Source organism: Myotis myotis, unplaced genomic scaffold, assembly GCF_014108235.1.
Source record: "Myotis myotis isolate mMyoMyo1 unplaced genomic scaffold, mMyoMyo1.p scaffold_m19_p_1, whole genome shotgun sequence".
Taxonomy (NCBI): domain Eukaryota; kingdom Metazoa; phylum Chordata; class Mammalia; order Chiroptera; family Vespertilionidae; genus Myotis; species Myotis myotis.
In genome coordinates this window covers 78385104-78404759 of record NW_023416313.1, presented here as the reverse complement: position 1 = coordinate 78404759, position 19656 = coordinate 78385104, and the positions used below count along the sequence as shown (strand labels likewise).

The window sequence follows — 19656 nt, the reverse complement described above, 5'->3', positions numbered from 1 at the left end:
TGCGTAGCGCGCGCACCCCGCTTCCCAACGTCCAACTTTCTCCCGAGATGTGGGCGTGTCCACTGGCCAGGACGGCGCGGTCTGCTACCTGGACACTTTGGGGCCACCGGCCAATCGCGGCCCCCGCCGCAGGCGCCGCCCCCCCAGCTGAGATGTCCACTAACCCGCCGCCTCGGCGCCACCCGCCAATCTGGGGTCTGCCGCGGTGGCTCCGCTCCAGAGCAGCACCGCAGCCACAGAAGCCGCTCCGAAGGATGGAGAAGATTCCTGTTCTGGGCCTGGGCACCTGGAAGGTGAGGTGGCGCCTTTCCTCACCGCGGTTCGCTCTGCTGGGGAGGGGTCACCCGCAGGGACAACCTGGGAGCCACCCGCCTGGACATCCCGGAGAGGAGAAAGCCGCGGGGACACCTGCAGCCCCCAGCCAGCTAGTCCCTGTAACTCCCCGGGAGGCTTCCTGCGTCTGAAAGATGGGATTTGTAGATCGCAGATTATCTGGAAATGGGGGTTGTCTCTGATATTGCATATTGAAGCCAAATCACAATTATTCAGAAATAATGTTTGGAAAAGCCCAGAAGAAAAGATCGTCGGGCTTGCGTACAGACAGAAAGAGTGGCAGTCACCTAACTAGATCGGAGGCCACTGTTACTGGAAAGTTGTCTGAATCAATAAGATAAAGGAATTCTGCCCTTGTCAACTTGGCTTTAAACAGGAACTTTGTAACTTCGGGTCCTCTGTGTAAAACCTGATAGCGGAAGCACTTTGAACTTGGGAACTTTCTTTACTTTGGATTTCTGACCTGTCGGTGCTTTGAGACTTGGCACTAACTAACTTTCAATTTTTCTTATCTTTTTTTTTTAAATGTAGTCTTTGATTATATATATATATATATATATATATATATATATATATACATACACATATATGTGTGTGTGTGTGTATATATATATATATATATATATATATATATTCCTGTAAGAAGTCACCTAGGAAATTAGAGTAGGAATTAGAATGATCAACCCAACACTCATCTAAATATTATTTAAATTATTTCTTCTCTCCACTTAACAATTCTTAGAGGCCAGGATGTGGTTTCACTGGTGGTTCTCAGCTTCTAGCCAAGGCCATGCATGTGGCGCTGTTCAATAAGCACTCTATGGATTTAACTGTCTTGACATTCTTGTCTTGACTTTAATTCTTGTATGCACTATGTCTTCTGCACACAGCCAGATGTAGGAGTCCACACGTTCTCGTACCCAGGGTAAGGAAAAGCTGTGAAAACTCTTGGACTTCAGTGGTATAGAATTGGATTAATCCTAATCACCTTTTCCTGATCCATACAAAGTCTTCATTTTATTTATTTTTAATCTTGTAAGATTACAAATCTGCCATTGAGATCTATTGCCCAAGAAGTGCTGCAGAACAACCAACCACGAAAGCTGGGTGGCTCACAAGCACCGAGTTTATGACTGCTGCAGGTAGTCAGCCGGGCAACTCCTTGGATCTTGTTCATTCTGCAGGCGGCTCCAGGAGAAGTGACAGAGGCAGTGAAAGTGGCAATAGATGTGGGATATCGGCACTTTGACTGCGCCTACCTGTACCACAATGAGAGTGAGATCGGAGCTGGGATCCAGAGCAAGATCCAGGAGGGTGTGGTTCGGCGGGAGGACCTGTTCATCGTCAGTAAGGTAGGACCTGGCCTGCAGGGAGAGCAGGTGCAGGCTGCTCAGGGCTTGGTTGTTGAGACAGCTGACATAGCACGGGGGTGATTTTCCAGGCTCCCATAGAACTGCTGACTTCCTTCATACTTGAACCAGACCTGATAAGGGCTTCTGCAGCTTTGTGCACGTGCTGGGAGTGGTGCAGGTGAAGGGGTCAGGGACAGTGTGACAAGCAGAAGGAACAACTACAGCAAAGGCAGGAGGCATGGGCAGTGTGGTGGTGGTGGTAGTGAGGGGTGCATGGGGACCCTTGAGAAGCTTGGTGTTCCTGGACTGAGCAATGTTGGCAGCGGAGACAAGGAGCAGTGAGGCTGGAGCCGTGGACGAGCCTGATCACAGAAGACCTGATCGCCGTTTAAGGAGTTCTCTTCTCACCAAGGAGCACCGCTGAAGGTTTTACCTTCTGCTGAGCCAGAGTTGTTCTGTGTAGAGGAGATTGTGAAGGTGAAAGCAGAGTCCTTTAAACAGGAGGCAGAAGGCATGAGACCTCAACAGCAGTGTCGGTGGGAGGGGTGACAGCCTGCCTTGGGACAGCACTAGACAGATGGCAAGGAAATGGCTGGGAAGGACAGTCAGGAGGTGGGCCCTGTTGGAAATGCTGGCGGCAGACCAAGAGAGTGGAGAATTAAAGAATTCCTTTGCTGTTGACTTTGAAGAAGAATATTAAGGCCATTAGGCCAGGAGCAGAGAGTTCACATGGCAGCTGTCCTTCCCGAGGCTGGCTCAGGAACCCGGCTCCATCGTGGAAGAGCAGACAGTGGGTTTCACGATCTCCCAAGTGATTGCCACATCTAAATTTCTGCAATTGTGCCATAACCGGTTTGGCTCAGTGGATAGAGCATCGGCCTGTGGACTGAAGGTTCGATTCCAGTCAAGGGGTGTACCTTGGTTGCGGGCACATCCCCAGTAGGGGGTGTGCAGGAGGCAGCTGATCGATGTTTCTAACTCTCTATCCCTCTCCCTTCCTCCCTGTAAAAAATCAATAAAGTACATTTAAAAAATAAATAAGTTTTTGTAATTGCAAGCTTTGGTGCTGTTCCTATAGTAGATTTGCTTGTCTGTGTTACCTGGATACAATGCTCTAACTCATCAGTGCTGTAAAAGGAGAGGCTCAGGGGACCTTGGCCCAGGAACCCAAATCTCTCCTGATCCTCCAGTTAGGGAGGTGGGCACCTGGGGTTCCTGTGGCTAGCCAGCAGAGGGGTCGGGTGCTCCCAGCTGGGTCATAGCCAGCAGAGGGGACGGGTGCTCCCAGCTGGGTCATAGCCAGCAGAGGGGACGGGTGCTCCCAGCTGCGTCATAGCCAGCAGAGGGGACGGGTGCTCCCAGCTGGGTCATAGCCAGCAGAGGGGACGGGTGCTCCCAGCTGGGTCATAGCCAGCAGAGGGGACGGGTGCTCCCAGCTGCGTCATAGCCAGCAGAGGGGACGGGTGCTCCCAGCTGGGTCATAGCCAGCAGAGGGGACGGGTGCTCCCAGCTGGGTCATAGCCAGCAGAGGGGACGGGTGCTCCCAGCTGCGTCATAGCCAGCAGAGGGGACGGGTGCTCCCAGCTGGGTCATAGCCAGCAGAGGGGACGGGTGCTCCCAGCTGAGTCATAGCCAGCAGAGGATGTGTGCTCATTATTCCTGAAATTTAGAAAAGTCTTGGAAATACAATTTTTAAAAAAATCACTGATATACTCACCATCTAGAACAGGGTGGGCAAACTTTTTGACTCGAGGGCCACAATGGGTTCTTAAACTGGACCGGAGGGCCGGAACAAAAGCATGGATGGAGTGTTTGTGTGAACTAATATAAATTCAAAGTAAACATCATTACATAAAAGGGTACGGTCTTTTTTTTTTTTAGTTTCATTCATTTCAAACAGGCCGGATCCGGCCCGCGGGCCGTAGTTTGCCCAAAGCTGATCTAGAAATTGCTGTTTTTAATAATATGATGTATTCTAGTTTCTTTTTTGTAAACATACTGTACTTGTAATTTGGTTTTATATATTTTTATCCTCTTTCTTTAATTTATTTATTTTGTTTGTTTTGCTCTTGCTGCCAAAATAGTATGGTGCCAAAATAGTATAATAAAAGAAACAATGAGGGGAAAACAAATTACAAACTTTTTTACTTCACAGAGGGTGTTAAGCACTAAGTATAAGGCAGTCTGTGTTAACTTACTTACCTAGTTTAATATGCAGGATTGAGGTCTTTATAACAGAGAACCTTTAACATAGAGTCTGTTCAAGTGGGAAAATGAATACACAAATTCTTCTGATTTTTCCTCATATCTTTTCTGCCTGTGGGTATTTTTATTTTATTTTATCTTTTTGGTCTCAGTGGATCCAAATAACCAGACAGCTCTCCCATCAAATAATTTCACGGTGTTTCCCCTCCCCCCACTTCCCCTAAGGAGAAATCAGGCAGGAGGAGCTGAGCTTTGCAGACTGCCTCCCTGTGGACGTCCTGGACCATTGGAGAATAATGTCACGGCCGCTGTATTTATGGCCACCGGGTCTTGAATGTTGTTTGTCTTCCAGATCCTGGATTTGTGGGACCCAGGGGAAGATGTGTCAACGCTGGCTCTGTGGCCAATTGTCACGCTTCTCCTCTCCCTTGTAGCTCTGGTGCACCAGCCATAAGAAGTCCTTGGTGAGACCAGCCTGCTCCAACACTCTGAAGGCCTTGAAGTTGGAGTACTTGGACCTCTACCTCATACACTGGCCCATGGGTTTCAAGGTACTGCCCAGGCCTGGTGAGATCCCCCACTGGCAGGCTTCTTTCCTGGTCATGTCCAGGTGGGTGGTGTAAAGAGCTGGGCCGACAGCCAGGGCACATAGATGCCAGGGCTGCGCCAGCCACACACACACTTTCAGTTATCTCTGGGCCTCAACTCAGGAGAGGCTTGGCCTCGAGGACCTCTAACCAACTATGGTTTTTGCTTCTAAGCCAGTCATTTCTTCTCCAAGCCAACAGAGCAGCCCACTTTTTCCATAGGTCTTTAGGTAAAAGCAGGTGTCGGGACAGAGGACATACTGCTACTCAAAGCTGCTGCTCACGTCATTTCCCTGTTCCAGGCAGTTCCTTGGCCCCGTCTCTTCGTGCAGGTTATGATCTCTTTGGGGAGTGAAGGCTGCTTTGCCCTATGGGAGACGCCTGCTTATCCACCTGCAGCAGGTCCGGAGGGTTCTGGAGGGAGATTATTTCTCCATTTGGTGTTATTCACTCCACTTGATAGTGTCTCACCCCCGCGCCCCCCCCCCCCCCCCGCCCCAGCCCCACCTTACACCCTGCTCAGCCGCTTTCCCAACTTGTTTAGTCCTGGCCAGGATGTCCCTGTGCAACTGCCCCAGGCCTAGATGACATCCTGCCTGGCTAAGGGCCCAGGCACACAGGTGGCACAGCGAGCCCTGAAAGAGGACGCTCTCCCTACACTGGAGTGGGTGGTGGCTGCACTGGAATCTCCCATGTGTGTACCTGGTTTGAGGAGCTTATGGTGTGTGTCGAGCTGACGGGTTTCTTGTTAGATTAAAGGACAAAAACTACTTTGTTCCTAGTACAGCTTTACTTTCAGGCGTTGTATTTAATTTCAATGAAGGATGTAGCAACTGCACATTAGTCATGCCACTAGTGGAGAACAGAAGATGGCCAGAAAGTGAAATGAGAGAGGGTGATTCAGAAATGATTTCTGTCTGTAAAATCTGTCTGTGCACCCAGAGGATAATGGGTAAGTGATGATAGTAGCTGTGTCACACTTATTGTCAGCTGTTCATGTTCTTTTAGCGTCGAACCAGGCACTTTTTTAGGCACCTTACACGTATTGTTCATTTAATCCTCACAATTACGTGAGGCAGGTACTGTTAACACCCCCGTTGCACAGAGGGTACAACTGAGGCACAGAAAGATTCAGTGTCATTACTGGGGCCCAGAAGCGGATGCTCAGTCAGACATGCATTACTCTGCCTGGCCCTCACCTTCTAGCAGATCCCCGAATGGCTCCTGGTGGTCAGCAGCCCTCAGGGACAAGGCCAGGTAGCACTTGTACACAGGTCTGGACATATGTCAACATGGGAGGTTGCTTTGACATGAGACACCTTAGTTGCTTCATCATGAAAATCCCTAAAAAATGTGGACCAAGCTGCAGTTTTAGACGTTCCCACTATTGTTCAAGAGAATTATTGAAGCCCCTTGCATTCTGGCTTCGATATCTCTCACCATGATGTGAATTCTAAGCAAAGCAAAGCAGAGAAGAGCCTCACAGTGGACTTGGGAGAAAGTTGACTGAGCTCTTAAGAAGGCAAGACCCCTTTCCCTCTTTTTTACCTGAAATTGCTAAGCAATGTTCTCATAACGGGCAAAGATCCTAGGTCCCCCTTTCCTGACCTGTGAGAGGTGGGCATGAACTTCCAGGCTGTTGGGAACTTTGCTGGCCACTGAGTCCACCCAACCCTCGGTCTTGTGAAGGTGGAGGCAGGGCATGGAGAAGGGAAGTCACATGGCGAGGGCTGTGCTCGGACCCAGACCTTCTGGCCTAGCATCCTTTCCCCATGTCTTGATTCTCCCTCCATCCAGTCTCCTGCTTAGAGGGTGACCACCAGTAAGCCCCCACTAAGCTCCTGCCTTCTTATTCTGACAGCCTGGGGGGGAAGAGCTGCCCCTGGACCGCAGTGGCATGGCGATTCCCAGTGACACTGATTACCTGGACACGTGGGAGGTAAGCTGAGCTGGCCAGCAGCATCTTCCTCCTACTGATGGGCCTCGAGTGGGAAGCCGTGGATCCTGAGCTCCTTGCGTTCAGAGATACCAGGTTGTCTCCTCAAAAGGCAGGTGTGCAGCACGAAGGGACGCCTGTCTGCGGGACTCAGAGCCAGTTTCCTCTTGCTCATCTCTCTGAAACGTGCATTTTAAGGATAACTAACTCAGACCTCCCTTTACTCTTAAGTGTTTATTTATTTATTTATTTTTTATATATTTTTATTGATTTTTTACAGAGAGGAAGGGAGAGGGATAGAGAGTTAGAAACATCGATGAGAGAGAAACATCGACCAGCTGCCTCCTGCACACCTCCTACCGGGGATGTGCCCGCAACCAAGGTACATGCCCCTGACCGGAATCGAACCTGGGACCCTTCAGTCCGCAGGCCGACGCTCTATCCACCGAGCTAAACCGGTTTTGGCAAGTGTTTATTTTTGTATTAAAAAACATCACATGGTCACTACAGTAGAGTATAAAAAGGAAATCAAAAGTCCATTTTCCGTGGCCACTCCTAGTACTTTATAGTTCCCTTAGCTCTTTGGTAAGCATTTCAGAACGAAAGCTTTGACAGATGGTGACATTGGGGTGCGCCTTGGAGATGCATGGAGGAAGGGACCACGTTTCTAACCCGCTGCCAGCGTCCGCACAGGAAGTGATGAGGCCTGAAGTAGAATGTTGAGCATGGGAGTCAGGGGAAGTGGCAGGAGGGAGGTGTGGCAGGGATTTGATGGTGTGGCCGGAGGAGAGGAGGTTCCTGCTCACTCTGGCTTCTAGCCCAGCCCACCAGGTGCCTGTAATCTTACAAATCAACCTGAGGGTGAGTGTGAGGCATGGGAAGAAAGCACGTTCACATGGGAACTTGCTGAGTTTAGGGAGACGAAACTCTGGACCCACTGGTGTGAGATGGGCAGGTGCAGGGGTGGGAGTGCTGGAGGTCATCCAGGCAGAGGGGGCAGGGGAGCACAGTCAGGCAGGAGCTCCCAGGTCAGGCCAACCTCTAAATGGGCGAATTGACCTCACTTAACAGAGATTAACTGAGGTGTCTGATCTGTTGGGAATAGTGCCCAGGGGGCTGCAACCCTTCGATTGGTCACAGGCACTGCCTCTCCTGAAAGGCATGGCTGCAACTCTGGGCTGTTTGTAGCATGAGTGAGGTCAGGGTGACCGTGCAGGGCACACTGACTTTGGCCACTGGCCCCATGGCCACTAGGACTCATGCTGACTACTTAGCCTGGCACCAGGCCACGCTCTTCCTGAAGCTGAGAGCTGGCCAGTGAACAGCAGAGTAGGGTTCCTGCCCTCAAGTCCCTTACAAGGTAAAAGGTGGTGAGTTAGAATGATGGTACATCATCATACTGAGGAAGATGGTAATTTAGGTAGAAACTGGCTGAGCAGATACAGTCCGCTGTGGACATCCTTGCTGATATCATATCAACAGACATTCAGAGTAACAGAAATAATAGGTACATGTGCTGAGTGTTAGCTAAACGTTCTGTGTTCCTTATTTGATGTAATCCTTAACCCTGTGACACGGTAAGGTTGTACCCACTTGGCAGATGAGAAAATTGAGGCTTAGTGAGGTCATATAATGTGCCCAAGATCCCACAGCTATTAAATGATGAAACTGGGGGGAAACCTCAAGTACAGAAATGCTTATAACACATGAAGTCAAATATTTTAAGATATTTTAAGATATTGGGCAGAGCCAGTTTTAGGATACTGTGCGAAGGATGGAGGGTGACAAATTACTAGTTGAGTAGACAGAGCCCACACACCCAAAAGGATTCTTGTTCTCTCTAGGCCATGGAGGACCTGGTGGCTGCAGGGCTGGTGAAAGCCATTGGGGTGTCCAACTTCAACCACGAGCAGCTGGAGAGGCTTCTGAATAAGCCCAACTTGAGGTTCAAGCCATTGACTAACCAGGTCAGTGTGGATGGCTAAGTGGCTTGGAAGGATGGAGTCAGCTTTTCAGCTGTTGCCTCCACAGGGTTACACTGGAAACAAAGTGGGTGGAGCACGAAGTAGGCATTTTCTCCTGTGGCTGTCAAAAGTCATGACTATGGTGCCAGCCATTTTGCCTGAGTGGATAGAGCAGGGTCCTGGGTTTGATTCCAGTCAAGGGCGTATACCTTGGTTGCAGATTCCTGGCCCTGGTCCAGGTGCATGCAGGAGGCAACCAATCAATGTGTCTTTCTCACATTGATGTTTCTCTCTGTCTCTCCCTCTCCCTGCACTCTCTCTAAAAATCAATGGAAAAATATCCTCGGATGAGGATTAGCAACAACAAAGCAAGTCATGACTATGGAGCGGTTAGGCAAATGGCAGGTGTACAGGCAAGACCTTTTTAAAAGGCCCGTCAGGGGAGGTGGTGTGCTTGGAAGGCAGGGTTTTCACTTCAGCCGTGGGGTGAATCACCTGGTGGCTCAGAAGTGGCAAAGGGACCAGCAGGTCCTAATCCCTCGTTAATGATGGTCAGAGGTGATGCCGGCTTCCTGGGGCCTCACCAGGGACCCTCCCTCTGCAAGATCACAGCCTCCGTGAGACTTTAATGCTGAGAAATGACTTGTGAGGAAAGGGTTACAGTGCTTTCTAGACTAGCTGCCTTCATGTGTAAAAAGGGGCACTTATTTTATTTAAACTTTTGTTAACGTGTTGTGTACGTGCAAAAAAGCGCACACGTAAGAATGGAGCTTGATGAGTTCTCATAACTGGACGAGCCCCCAGAGCAGGGGTGGGGAACGTCTGGTCCACGGGCCATATACCAGTAAGACCCATGAAATCATTTGGTCTGGCCCTGCCAAGGCATTAGGGGTGAGCTAATTAAATGCTTGACCAAATATAGCAGGCTGATTTTTAAGTTGATCATTTTGTATGGTGTTATAATTTTTTAAGTGGCCCTTGGTAGAACAAAGGTTCCCCACCCCTGACCCAGAGGCAGAAACAGCTAAGAGCCCCTGTCCTGCTGCTTCTAGTCCCTGCTCCTCGCCAAGGGCAGCCACTGTCCTGATTTCTGACAGAACAGATTAGCCTTTGGACTTTAGACAGAAAATGTGACGCGTTATGTGCTCTTCTGCATCTGGCTTTTCTTACTCAGCATTGCATGTGTCAGGTCCTCCTGCATCCAGGTGTGATTTGCCCATCCTTGTTTCCCCGTGGTATTCCATCCTGTGACTGTCCCGTCAGTTGGTGATGGACATATGGGTAGCTTCCAGTGTAGGGATATTAATAATAGAACATCATGTTCTATTCTTTTTATAAATAAACTTTTCAATGGAGGTATAACACCAGTACAGGAGAGTGCATGGATCTTAAAGGACACAGCTCAGTGAATTTCCACAAGTGAACAGACTCAAGTCGTCAGTACCCAGGGCAAGAGCGGGAAGTCCTCAGCCTTCTGAAAGTTCTGGTCACATCCCATGAGGAGTGGTCGGTGTCCCGACCTGCAGCCTCGCTGAGCTCCTCTGCGTTAAAACCTCACAGACTGTTTCTCTCTGTGCACAAGCATTCAGTTCTGTGTCGACTTTTGTTGAGTGGCACTTTAAATCATGGGGAGGGGTGTGGCCTGGTCTGTGGGGTGAGGAGGGGCAGCAGGATCTGTTTCCTAAATATCCTGGGAAACCCTTCGGGAATGCGCCCTCAGAGGAGTTCTCAGAGAGCCAGTGGCTTATCTTTGAGGTCCCTGAGAGCTCTGCCTGTGGGTCCTGACAGCTCAGCTGGGAACCAGCGAGGGCACTATCCCCGGTTCTGAATTCACTCTGCCAGTGAATCTGATCAGCTTCTGCCAGTCTAGGACTGACTTTGAGTTCACACAGAACCTGGAATCATACATGAGAATTTAGAGAGTGGGGCGGAGACAGGAATCTGCTCCTGATTTTCTTACGCCATCCCTTGGAATCAGCTGTAGCCTGTGTTTGTCACACGTAACTCCCCAGCTTCCTTCATTTACTCAACACTTGCTGAGCTTTGTTCTGTGCCTAGCTTATTCCAGAGCTGGGGGCATGTCTTGAACAAAACAAAATCAGACCCAGATTCCTGCCTTCATGGAGCTTACGCCCTAGTGGCAACAGTAGACAGTTGCAAAGAATGACAACATGTAAGATGTCAAGCTAATGATCCATGCTACAGTGTAAGGTAAAGGCGAGGAGGAGGTGGGAGGGCCGCACTTTTACCCCAGGCGGTCAGGGAGGGCCTTGCTGAGCAGGGATTCTCGAGCGTTCAGATGGTAAAGGTGTTCTCGGGCTTGCTTACAGCGGGCAGCCTCTCGGAGACCCCTCAGCTCAGCCTGGCACTTCACAGGCACGGCCACGCGAGCCCGGAGGTGGGCCACGCAGCTCATCAGTGATGGAGCCAGGGCATTGATGTGGGCCCTCTTTTACAGTGCCCTGTTAGTCTGAATGGTCTCTGGTCAGCTGTGATTCTCTTTGTAGATTGAGTGCCACCCATATCTCAATCAGAAGAATCTGATCAGCTTCTGCCAGTCCAGAGACGTGTCCGTGACTGCCTACCAGCCCCTCGGGGGTTCCAGGTAGGGAATTTGTGGCCAGAAATGGATGCATGCCTCAGTTTCATTTACAGAGTTAGGTTTAAGGAAGGTGTAGGCAGGCTGTGGAGACCATAGTCCCCCAGCAGGTGGGACTGCCAGCACCCTGGTCTCAGTGGGCTGGGCTGAGGGAGGAGCTGGTGCACATTGGACAGTCATCTTCAGTGGCTGCCTCCAGAAGGGCAGTGACCTTTAAGGGCCATAACCTGCAGGAAGCAACCTCTTTGTTGAGCTCTTTCCTGGTACCTCCCATGCTCTGCCAGACCTCTCTCTAGGGACGGGTCACAGACATCCTGAGCTCTATAGAATCATCTTCCCAGAACCCGAACTGTGTGCTGTGCCCCCTACATCAGCGGATGAGCCACCACCCACTGGCTACATGGGCCACAAATGTATTCCCTTTTTGATCTCTCCTCCTACCCCCAATCCAACTTGACAGCACTGGTTATTTTGCCAGGAAACTTGGATTCTCTCTCTTGCTCTCTGTTCTCACTTAGTGCCTTCATTAAGTACGAATTCTCTCCGGTGATTACAGCAGCCTCTTAACACCTCCCAGGTTTGCCTGGTTCTCAGCCACTATCCACCCAGCAGCTGAAGGGAGCCACCTCATTGTGACCGTGTCATTCTCCCGCTTACAAATCCTTCAATTCCTGGTCTGGCCCTGCCTGTGCCTACCTATTCCTGCAACATGCTCTGCGCCAACCGTTTGAAACTATTTGGGGCTCCTGCTTTCTAGTCTCTGTGCCTTTGCAAAAACAGTGCTCTTTACCTAGAAATCTTATCTTTTTTTTCTTAATCTGGCTACTCCAGTTTCTAATATAAGGCTCAGTTCAGCATCATCTCCTTCAGGAAGCCCTCCCGATTTTTCCTTATTTGTGTTGCATCCACAGCCCTTATCACACTATCCTGTCATTATTTTCTTCTCATTCTCTTCTACTTGAGTTGTGGGGACTGCATCTAAGTCACGACTCTCATACCAGCCCCTAGCTCAGTGCCAGGGACGTATTAGTGGTCCAGGAAAGGATGAGATTTTTGGATTCTTATTGCCTGTGTGTTTCCCATGTGAAGTGGGGCAGATGTGCGTGACGTTGGTAGAGTGAGGGAGCTCCTAGCATCTGGGTTGTATTCACAGCTGAGCTTGGGGTGGAGGAAGCCAGTGAGAGAGTGGGTGGTGGGAGCCACGAGAGAGAAGGGAGATGGCCGATGTCCCAGACCCACAGCCAAGTGGGGTGGGCTCTGTTTGGTCCCTTCATAGACATTGAGGATGATTTTTATCTCAGTAACTGCTTGAAACACACTAACTGCTTAAAAATGTTCGCTAAGAACAATAGCTCACCCAAGTGCTCAGGGCCTGGCGGCTTGACATCATGGAAGGGCAGACCCGGAGCCAGTCTTCAGTCTCTGCATAAAAGCTCCACAGTCCACTGTCTCAGCTTTCTCTTGGGATATGAGGTGAACTTTGCTGAGATTGCTATCAATATCTATTCATGCCGATGGTGCTGCAGACACCACCCTAGGTCCTACAGAAGAGGTCAGAAGTCCCAGGGGCACCGCACAGCAGAGAGCCTGTGCTTCAGACACTCCGATGCTGCCGCCTGGGTCTCCAGACAAAGCACCAAATAGATGTGAAGGCCAAGTGTCCATCTGTGTCCCCCCAAATGTCAGCCGTGGTTATCACTAGATGGTGGATCTGGTGACCAGCTGTTCTGCACCATTTAGATTTCCCACACTGAGCAAGTATCATGATCAGACAAAAGTAGATCTAGAGTTTCCATTTTGGAGAAAGTCTTGTTTTTCAAAGAAGGAGGTGCACACATTTGGTCTCACAGCCCCTGTGATGTTCTCCCTAGTGGGGGTGTGGACCTGATGGACAACCCTGTGATCCAGTCCATCGCACAGAAGCACCAGAAGTCCGCAGCTCAGGTAAGTGGGTACCCGCTGGGCTGGGAGGGCCCCTCTCTGCTCACTGCAGGAGCCATGCGTGGGCACAGGCGGATGCCTCGCTCTGGCCCAGTGGGTGACTAATAGAACTGTCCGGTGCTCACCAGCCCCTTGAGGACGCTGTGGTCCCATTCATTCAGGCCCCACCATCAGTTGTCTGCATGCCGTGGCCCCAGGCTTCCTCCCGCAGCCCACCAGTGGAGTGGACCCCGAAGGAGTTCATGACCCTTTTCCTTGCTCTAATGTCCAGCGGTTCATGGGACTGGACACGATAGTGAACTCTGTTAAGGCGTTAGCAGGTCCTCTGAGCTCCTGGGGCCAGCAGCCGTCCCTCCAGACATTCTATGGGACAGTGCAGAAATGTCATTTTCTCCTAAGGACTGCGGACTGGAGCGCTGGGCACTACAGTGCCTACTGCCTGGGTCACTGGGCTTCCCTGCACAATGAAACGTGACCCGTAGGGGAAGCAGCTGGCTTCTGACTCCACCTGGTTCCCTTGGTCTCATAATATCTGTTTTCCCCAACAGATTTTGATCCGGTTTCAGATCCAGAGGAATGTGATCGTCATCCCCAAATCCGTTAACCCGAAGCGGATTCTTGAGAATATCCAGGGAGGTGTTCTCCTTCTCTGACATCAGTGGGTTTGGGGTCATGCATGAGCTACACACTGCAGCAAGCAGCCGGCCTATGAGGCTCTGACACAGCAGGGGGGTGGGGAAGCACAGGCCACACCCAGGGGACACGGAGCTGCACCCGGCAGGCACCCACCTGGGAGATGCAGACAGGATTAAACGGGGAAGGACCGGTGATAAGGGGCCAGGCTCCCACCCAGCGGCTCCTCTGCACCCAGCACCTGCTCTGCGCCCAGCACCACTCACTAGTGCTGTCCCAGGGCTGCCCACCATGATGAAAGGGACCTTTCCAGACTATTCGCTTCTCCCCTTAACCCAGACTGCCCAGGGCCAGCCCCCGCTCCAGGCAGAACTGCTAACAGGGAGCCCGTGGTTTCTGCTAGGCATCCTGTGGAGGGTCTCCGGTGGGTAGGGGCTGGTCGGGGCCTGTCCCCCCTGAGTGAAGATGGATTCACGCCCTGCACCTTCTTTCCTGGTCCTCAGTGGTGGCTCAGGGCTGGCTCTTCCATGTGGTCGTAGGAGCAGGTCACAGTCCTCAGGCCTGTTAGGGGCCAAGTAAGGGGGCAGCTTAGAATACATTTTAGGAGGAACAGAAAGTGAGTACTCAGAAGTGCAATGTGTTATGGCCATTGTTAGAGTTAATGTTCTTGAGGCCCAGACCCTCCCTCACTGCTGGGGTGTGTGGAACAAGCGTCTGTGTTTTGGATTTGTGGTGTTTTGTGTTTCCTGTTTTTGTGAGCGCTGGGAAAGATCCTTCGCTGCACCCTTCACTGTCTGGTATGCTCCTCATTCCTGTGGGATGAACGCAGCCCAGATCTCATCTCTCCAAGGGTCCCCGCTGTAGCCCACGCTGGGCAAATGGCCCAAGTCCCAGAGCATCCTGGGAACTGAGGCTGAGGGCCAGGGGACGGGCCAGGTGCCACATGCAGTGTTTCTTTTACATCCTAGTGTCCCCCACACGCTCAGCACGGTGCTTAGCAGGTACCACGTGCTTAGCTAGGTGTTCACTGAACTGACTTTCCCATGAACGTTTTATTTTGGTTCCAGGTGTTTGATTTTGAGTTACCAGAAGAGGATATGAATGCCCTTTTCAGCCTGGACAGGAACTTCCGACTGACCAAATTCCCCACGTAAGAACAGCTCCTTCCCTACTCTGGAAATAGAGGAAGCAATATTCAGCCTGAGCCATTGGTTCCTGGATGAATATTTATCATAAGTTTTAGGTTCATGAAATCATCTCAGAATTCTTTCCTATTTGGGAATGGGCTGGTGAGGGAACCCAGGGATGAATTTTAGACACTAGGGAGCATAGAAATATGTAATTGTGTCATTTAAAAATGTTTCCCTTAAAAATAGTAATCCCTCTTTGTTTCTGTCTTTGACTTGTTCCCTGGTTTCCAGAGCTAAAAATCACAAGGACTATCCTTTCCACATAGAGTACTGAGCCGGCTCCCGCTCCCTCCCCCCGCACTGCCCAACCAATCCAGGGCTGAGGGGCTCCCGCCCAGCAGCACAGCACAGGGCTCTGCCTCAGAGGCACAGACAGCCTGGCCAGGGATGGGAGGGACAGAGGCTAAGCTCCCCAAGAAATCATCAGACTCAGAGAGATCGAAGGAGGAAGCGTCTGAGAGTGTGCTTGCCCCACGGAGCACAGTGTGGTGGTACTGGGAGACCAGCATGAAGAGCCTCTACAGCTGCGACTCAGCTTCAGCAATGAGCCCCTCCTCTCTGCCGCCCACCAGTGCCCCCAAATGATTTTACAGCGAAACCCTTACCTTCACACCTGGAAAGGAAGACTGGGTGAAAGTGGTGAGCTGTCTTAGTTCAACAAAGGCATTTTTTTTCTTACAATCTAAATTTTAATTTTAAAATGCTAATGTTTAAGAAAGTATTCGAGGAAATCAGATTGAATCAGATATAAACCTGTGCAAACAAATCAGAGATGGATGTGGTCATTTCTCCTCATGTTCTCGGTGTTCAGTCCCAGACAGTGGAGTGGATCTGGGACAGGAGTCCTGCCCCCTTAGGAAAGGACAGGGTGGGTATCCATGCAGGGCAGTGTGTGACTCCTGCCCCCTGCACATTCCTTCCAGCTTGGGCCAGGAGCTCCCCGCCCCCTGGGACCTGCTGCCAGGGCTCCTGGATGCATCTCCACCACACATCCTGCCCAGCTCCAAGCCCCGCTCCCACACACATCTCCAAGGATGGGACTTACTTGACCCACTGGGCATTTCCACCTGCCCCAAGGACTGTGCCCTGTCCACAGGAGTTAGTGACTCCTGGCTGTTGCCCAGGCACCCTCACCTCAGGCTACCATCTACACCCAGTGCCAGGGCTTCCTCACCCAGTGGTGATGTTACAGAAAAACCAGACCAGAACCAAACAACACTCTGAGAGTTTGGAGTTACACTTTATTCACCGTGGCGGGCTCAGGGAAATGAATTCAAATCTAAGCAAAGCTACAAGCAGAACTTCCCTTTTTATAGAAGAGCCAGACCTTTGTGTGCTTGCTGGTGGTGGCCTTGAAAACTATACAGTTCTATCCAATTAAAAAATGCACCTGGCACGGCATTGGGTGTATCTAGTCCAGGGGTGGGCAAACTTTTTGACTCGAGGGCCACAATGGGTTCTTAAACTGGACCGGAGGGCCGGAACAAAAGCATGGATGGAGTGTTTGTGTGAACTAATATAAATTCAAAGTAAACATCATTACATAAAAGGGTACGGTCTTTTTTTTCAATAGTTTTATTCATTTCAAACGGGCCGGATCCGGCCCGCGGGCCGTAGTTTGCCCACGGCTGATCTAGTCTCTGGCCTACAAGGTCAGATAGCTAAGTTTATCTCCTCCACTATTCAAGCAGGCTAGAAAGCAAAGTTACTTTTTCAGAATAAGAGGCCATCCAAAGAATAGCAGAGAATTCCAAACAGTACTACAAATAAATTTTGGCCTGTAAGCAAACACTCAAATATGGAATCCTGAATAATGCATGCATCATTGCATTTACCATTTATTTCCCAGCCAGCATCAGAGCTGTTGGGTACATTTGCCACCAGGTGGCGTCAGAGACCAACTAACTTTCAAGCTCAAGAAGGTGCCTTTGCAATGCCTGTTAGATTTTTAAGATTTTTTTTGTTTTTGTTTTTATTTTTAAACACTTTGTGAGTCATTGTAAGGAAAGAAACAACAGATAGAAAAAATGAGGGAATTACTGTATTTTTCCGTGTATAAGACACCCCATGTATAAGATGCCCCTCACTTTTCCAACCCAAAATTAATAAATCGATATTTTAAACTTAGAACATGTTTTGTTTAGTAATTACTGAAGGTAAATGTTTACATACCAGTACTATGATATTATGCAGCATGTCACTTTATTCAGCCTCTGCTGCATCACTGCTCTTTTCTTCATCACTGTTAGTTCCAGACATATCAGTTTCTCCAATTTCCATTGTATCACTGCTGTCTTCAGAATCACCACCTATTAATATATATGTGAGATCATCCTCATAAACTGGTGGCATTTTCTGAGCTAACTTTGTTCATGTTCTCATGGCCAACCCTTCTCTCCTCATGAAATTGAAGCACCATTTTGCCTTTACTGTAAGATCAACAATGTTCATTTTGCTTGCAATCATTCTTTCCTGGCATTGAATAAGCTTGGTTGACACACATAAGCCACTCTGGCGCTGCTCCATAACCCAAGCCTTAAGCCTCTGCTCCAAGTTTGCCCCTTTTGCTGGTTTTCCTCTTAAGGCCTTCTTCTTTTTTAGCATCTTAAGGAGTTCTTCTTCCTGTTTTCTCCACTGTCTGAACATACACTCAGTGGAAGGAGGTCCATATTGTCTCTCTGCAGCTCTATTTCCATGTTCTTTTGCATAGCTGTTTACATTCAGTTTGAATTTTGCAGAGTAAGACAATTGCTTACAGGTATTTATTTTTATTTTTTGGTAGCTTTATGGGCTCAGAATGCTCCATTCTCTGTTGCATCTGTGCACTCTCCACCTCCACCTCCAATTATGGTATCAGCTGACGTCAGTAACAATAAGGCTCGTGATTGGAGGAAGCCTGTTTGACAAGGTATGGGCAGCTACATACCTGCATGGCTCCCTCCTTGGTTTAGTTATGTGTATAAGATGCCCCTCAATTTTCAGTCTGATGATTTTAGAAAAAATAATGGCATCTTATACACAAAAAATACAGTATAAAGCTTAGGAAGTTTCACAGAGTTTATGCAGTCACATTCTCCAATAATTTCCTACACATGGTACTTGAAAAGCTCTGTGCAGCTTGGCTCACAAGCCCTCCTCCCCTGGGAACCTGCTCTTCTCTGGGTAACATGACTTCTGTGGGAGTTCTTTCCCACCCAAGGGCCTGCAGACACAGGCTATGCGAGAAAATATAGACACTTCAAGGAGCCTATTTGTGTCAGCTGGCTGGTTTGTGTTCCTGATGACTGGGAATGGGGTGGGGGTGGCTCATCTCAATCGATACCTGTCCCATTGGGCATTTTCTCCTTTCATTGGAATGGAAAACCCAAAGATATGCGGAAAATGAGAGGCACACACAGCAGGGAAGAAAACAGCCTCAGCAAAGGGGAGATGTGGCCAGTTGTGGACAGGCCTTATAGACAATCCTATCTAATAAAGACAGAATATGCAAATTGACCATCACTTCACAACAAAGGCGGTGGCACCCATAGCCAATAAGGAGGGAATATGCAAATTGACATGACAAAGATGGTGGCAGCTGGGCCAGGATGCTTACATCGTCACTATGGTGAAGACACAGGCGTTCCGCCCTGCCCCGGCTGCTCTGGGCCTCTGGGCAGCGTGCGAAGGCAGAAGGCGGTTCCTGGCCAGAGTGAAGGTGGAAAGGCGCCTCCAGCTGGAGCGAAGGTGGTGCCGGCAACCAGGGGAAGGAAGGCCTATTCTTGCATGAATCTTCATGCATCAGGCCTCTAGTGGGCAAATAAAGTGAAACAGGAGATTGTGGAGAAATCAGGAAAAAGACAGAAAGTAGGTAGTGAGGGCCTTTACCTCAACCATGTTATGAGACCCGGGTCTACTTAATGAGGGCCTAGGCCACCTACCCAGCAGACATTTAAGAGGTGGGTCTGGAGCTCACTTGCACCTTAATCTACCCCTTCTTCTCTGAAGTGAAATGAGATCATAATGGAAGCACCAGGTAGTAGTGCACATTCATTTCTCCTGCCCTGTGCTTTGTTATACTGATTCCTCCAAGATGTAATACACAATACAATGTTATCATTTTTCCTTTATTTTTGTTTTTTAATATGTTTTTATTGTTGATAGTATTACAGATTTCTCCCATCCTCTTTTACCCCTTCCTCTCAGGCCCTACCCACCCTCCCAGGTTTTCACTACCCTATTGCCAGTGTCCATGACCTGTACATATCTACACTAATAAACGAGAAACATGCAAATTGGTGTCACTCTGCTACACCCACCAGCCAATCAGAGCGACTATGCAAATTAACCCAACAAAGATGGCAGTTAATTTGCATACGCAGGCACGAAGCGAAGACTGAAGACTGAAAACTGAAGACTGAAGACTGAAGACTGAAGAGGCTTGGCTTCTCTGCTGCAGCCTGAGCGGAGAATTCAAGCCTTGCTGCGGCCACAGCAGAGAAGCCAAGCCTCACTGTGGCCGGAGGGGTGAAGCCTAGCCTTGAGGCTTGGCTTCTCCGCTGTGACCGGACCAAAGGCCTGGGTCCCAGGAGCCAGAGGAAAACCGGTGCCAGCAGCCAGGGGAAAGAAGGCCTATTGCATGAATCTTCGTGCAACAGGCTTCTAGTAAGTATATAAGTTCTTTGGTTTATCTCTTCTCATCCTATTTTTCCTTTAAATAGTCAGTATGCTTGTAAAGAGTTTCAGCCATGAGGAAAATATCTTGCACATCTTCAAATGTGTGTACCATTCTGCTGGTGTCCCTGCCTCATTGTGTCTGGTTTCCCTCAGCACCATTTCTCTTCAGGCTGTAAAAATTGCTTTGAAGTTTCTTTGTGGAAATTTTTTTTCTTTTTTCATTTGTCCCAACTTTATTTGTAATTGCTTGATGAAACAGT

The 19656-nt window shown here is 49.5% G+C and overlaps 1 protein-coding gene across 1 annotated transcript; it reads left to right on the top strand.

The window, feature by feature from the left end:
* Positions 1–17: 17 nt before the first annotated feature.
* Positions 18–15492, top strand: AKR1E2 (aldo-keto reductase family 1 member E2). Its single transcript, XM_036342316.1, has 10 exons — positions 18–293; positions 1518–1685; positions 4325–4441; positions 6339–6416; positions 8258–8380; positions 10885–10982; positions 12848–12920; positions 13466–13549; positions 14618–14700; positions 14972–15492. Exons 1-10 carry the CDS (start codon positions 48–50, stop codon positions 15012–15014), a joined length of 1113 nt encoding a protein of 370 aa, XP_036198209.1. The 5' UTR covers positions 18–47; the 3' UTR covers positions 15015–15492.
* The last annotated feature ends 4164 nt before the right edge of the window (positions 15493–19656 follow it).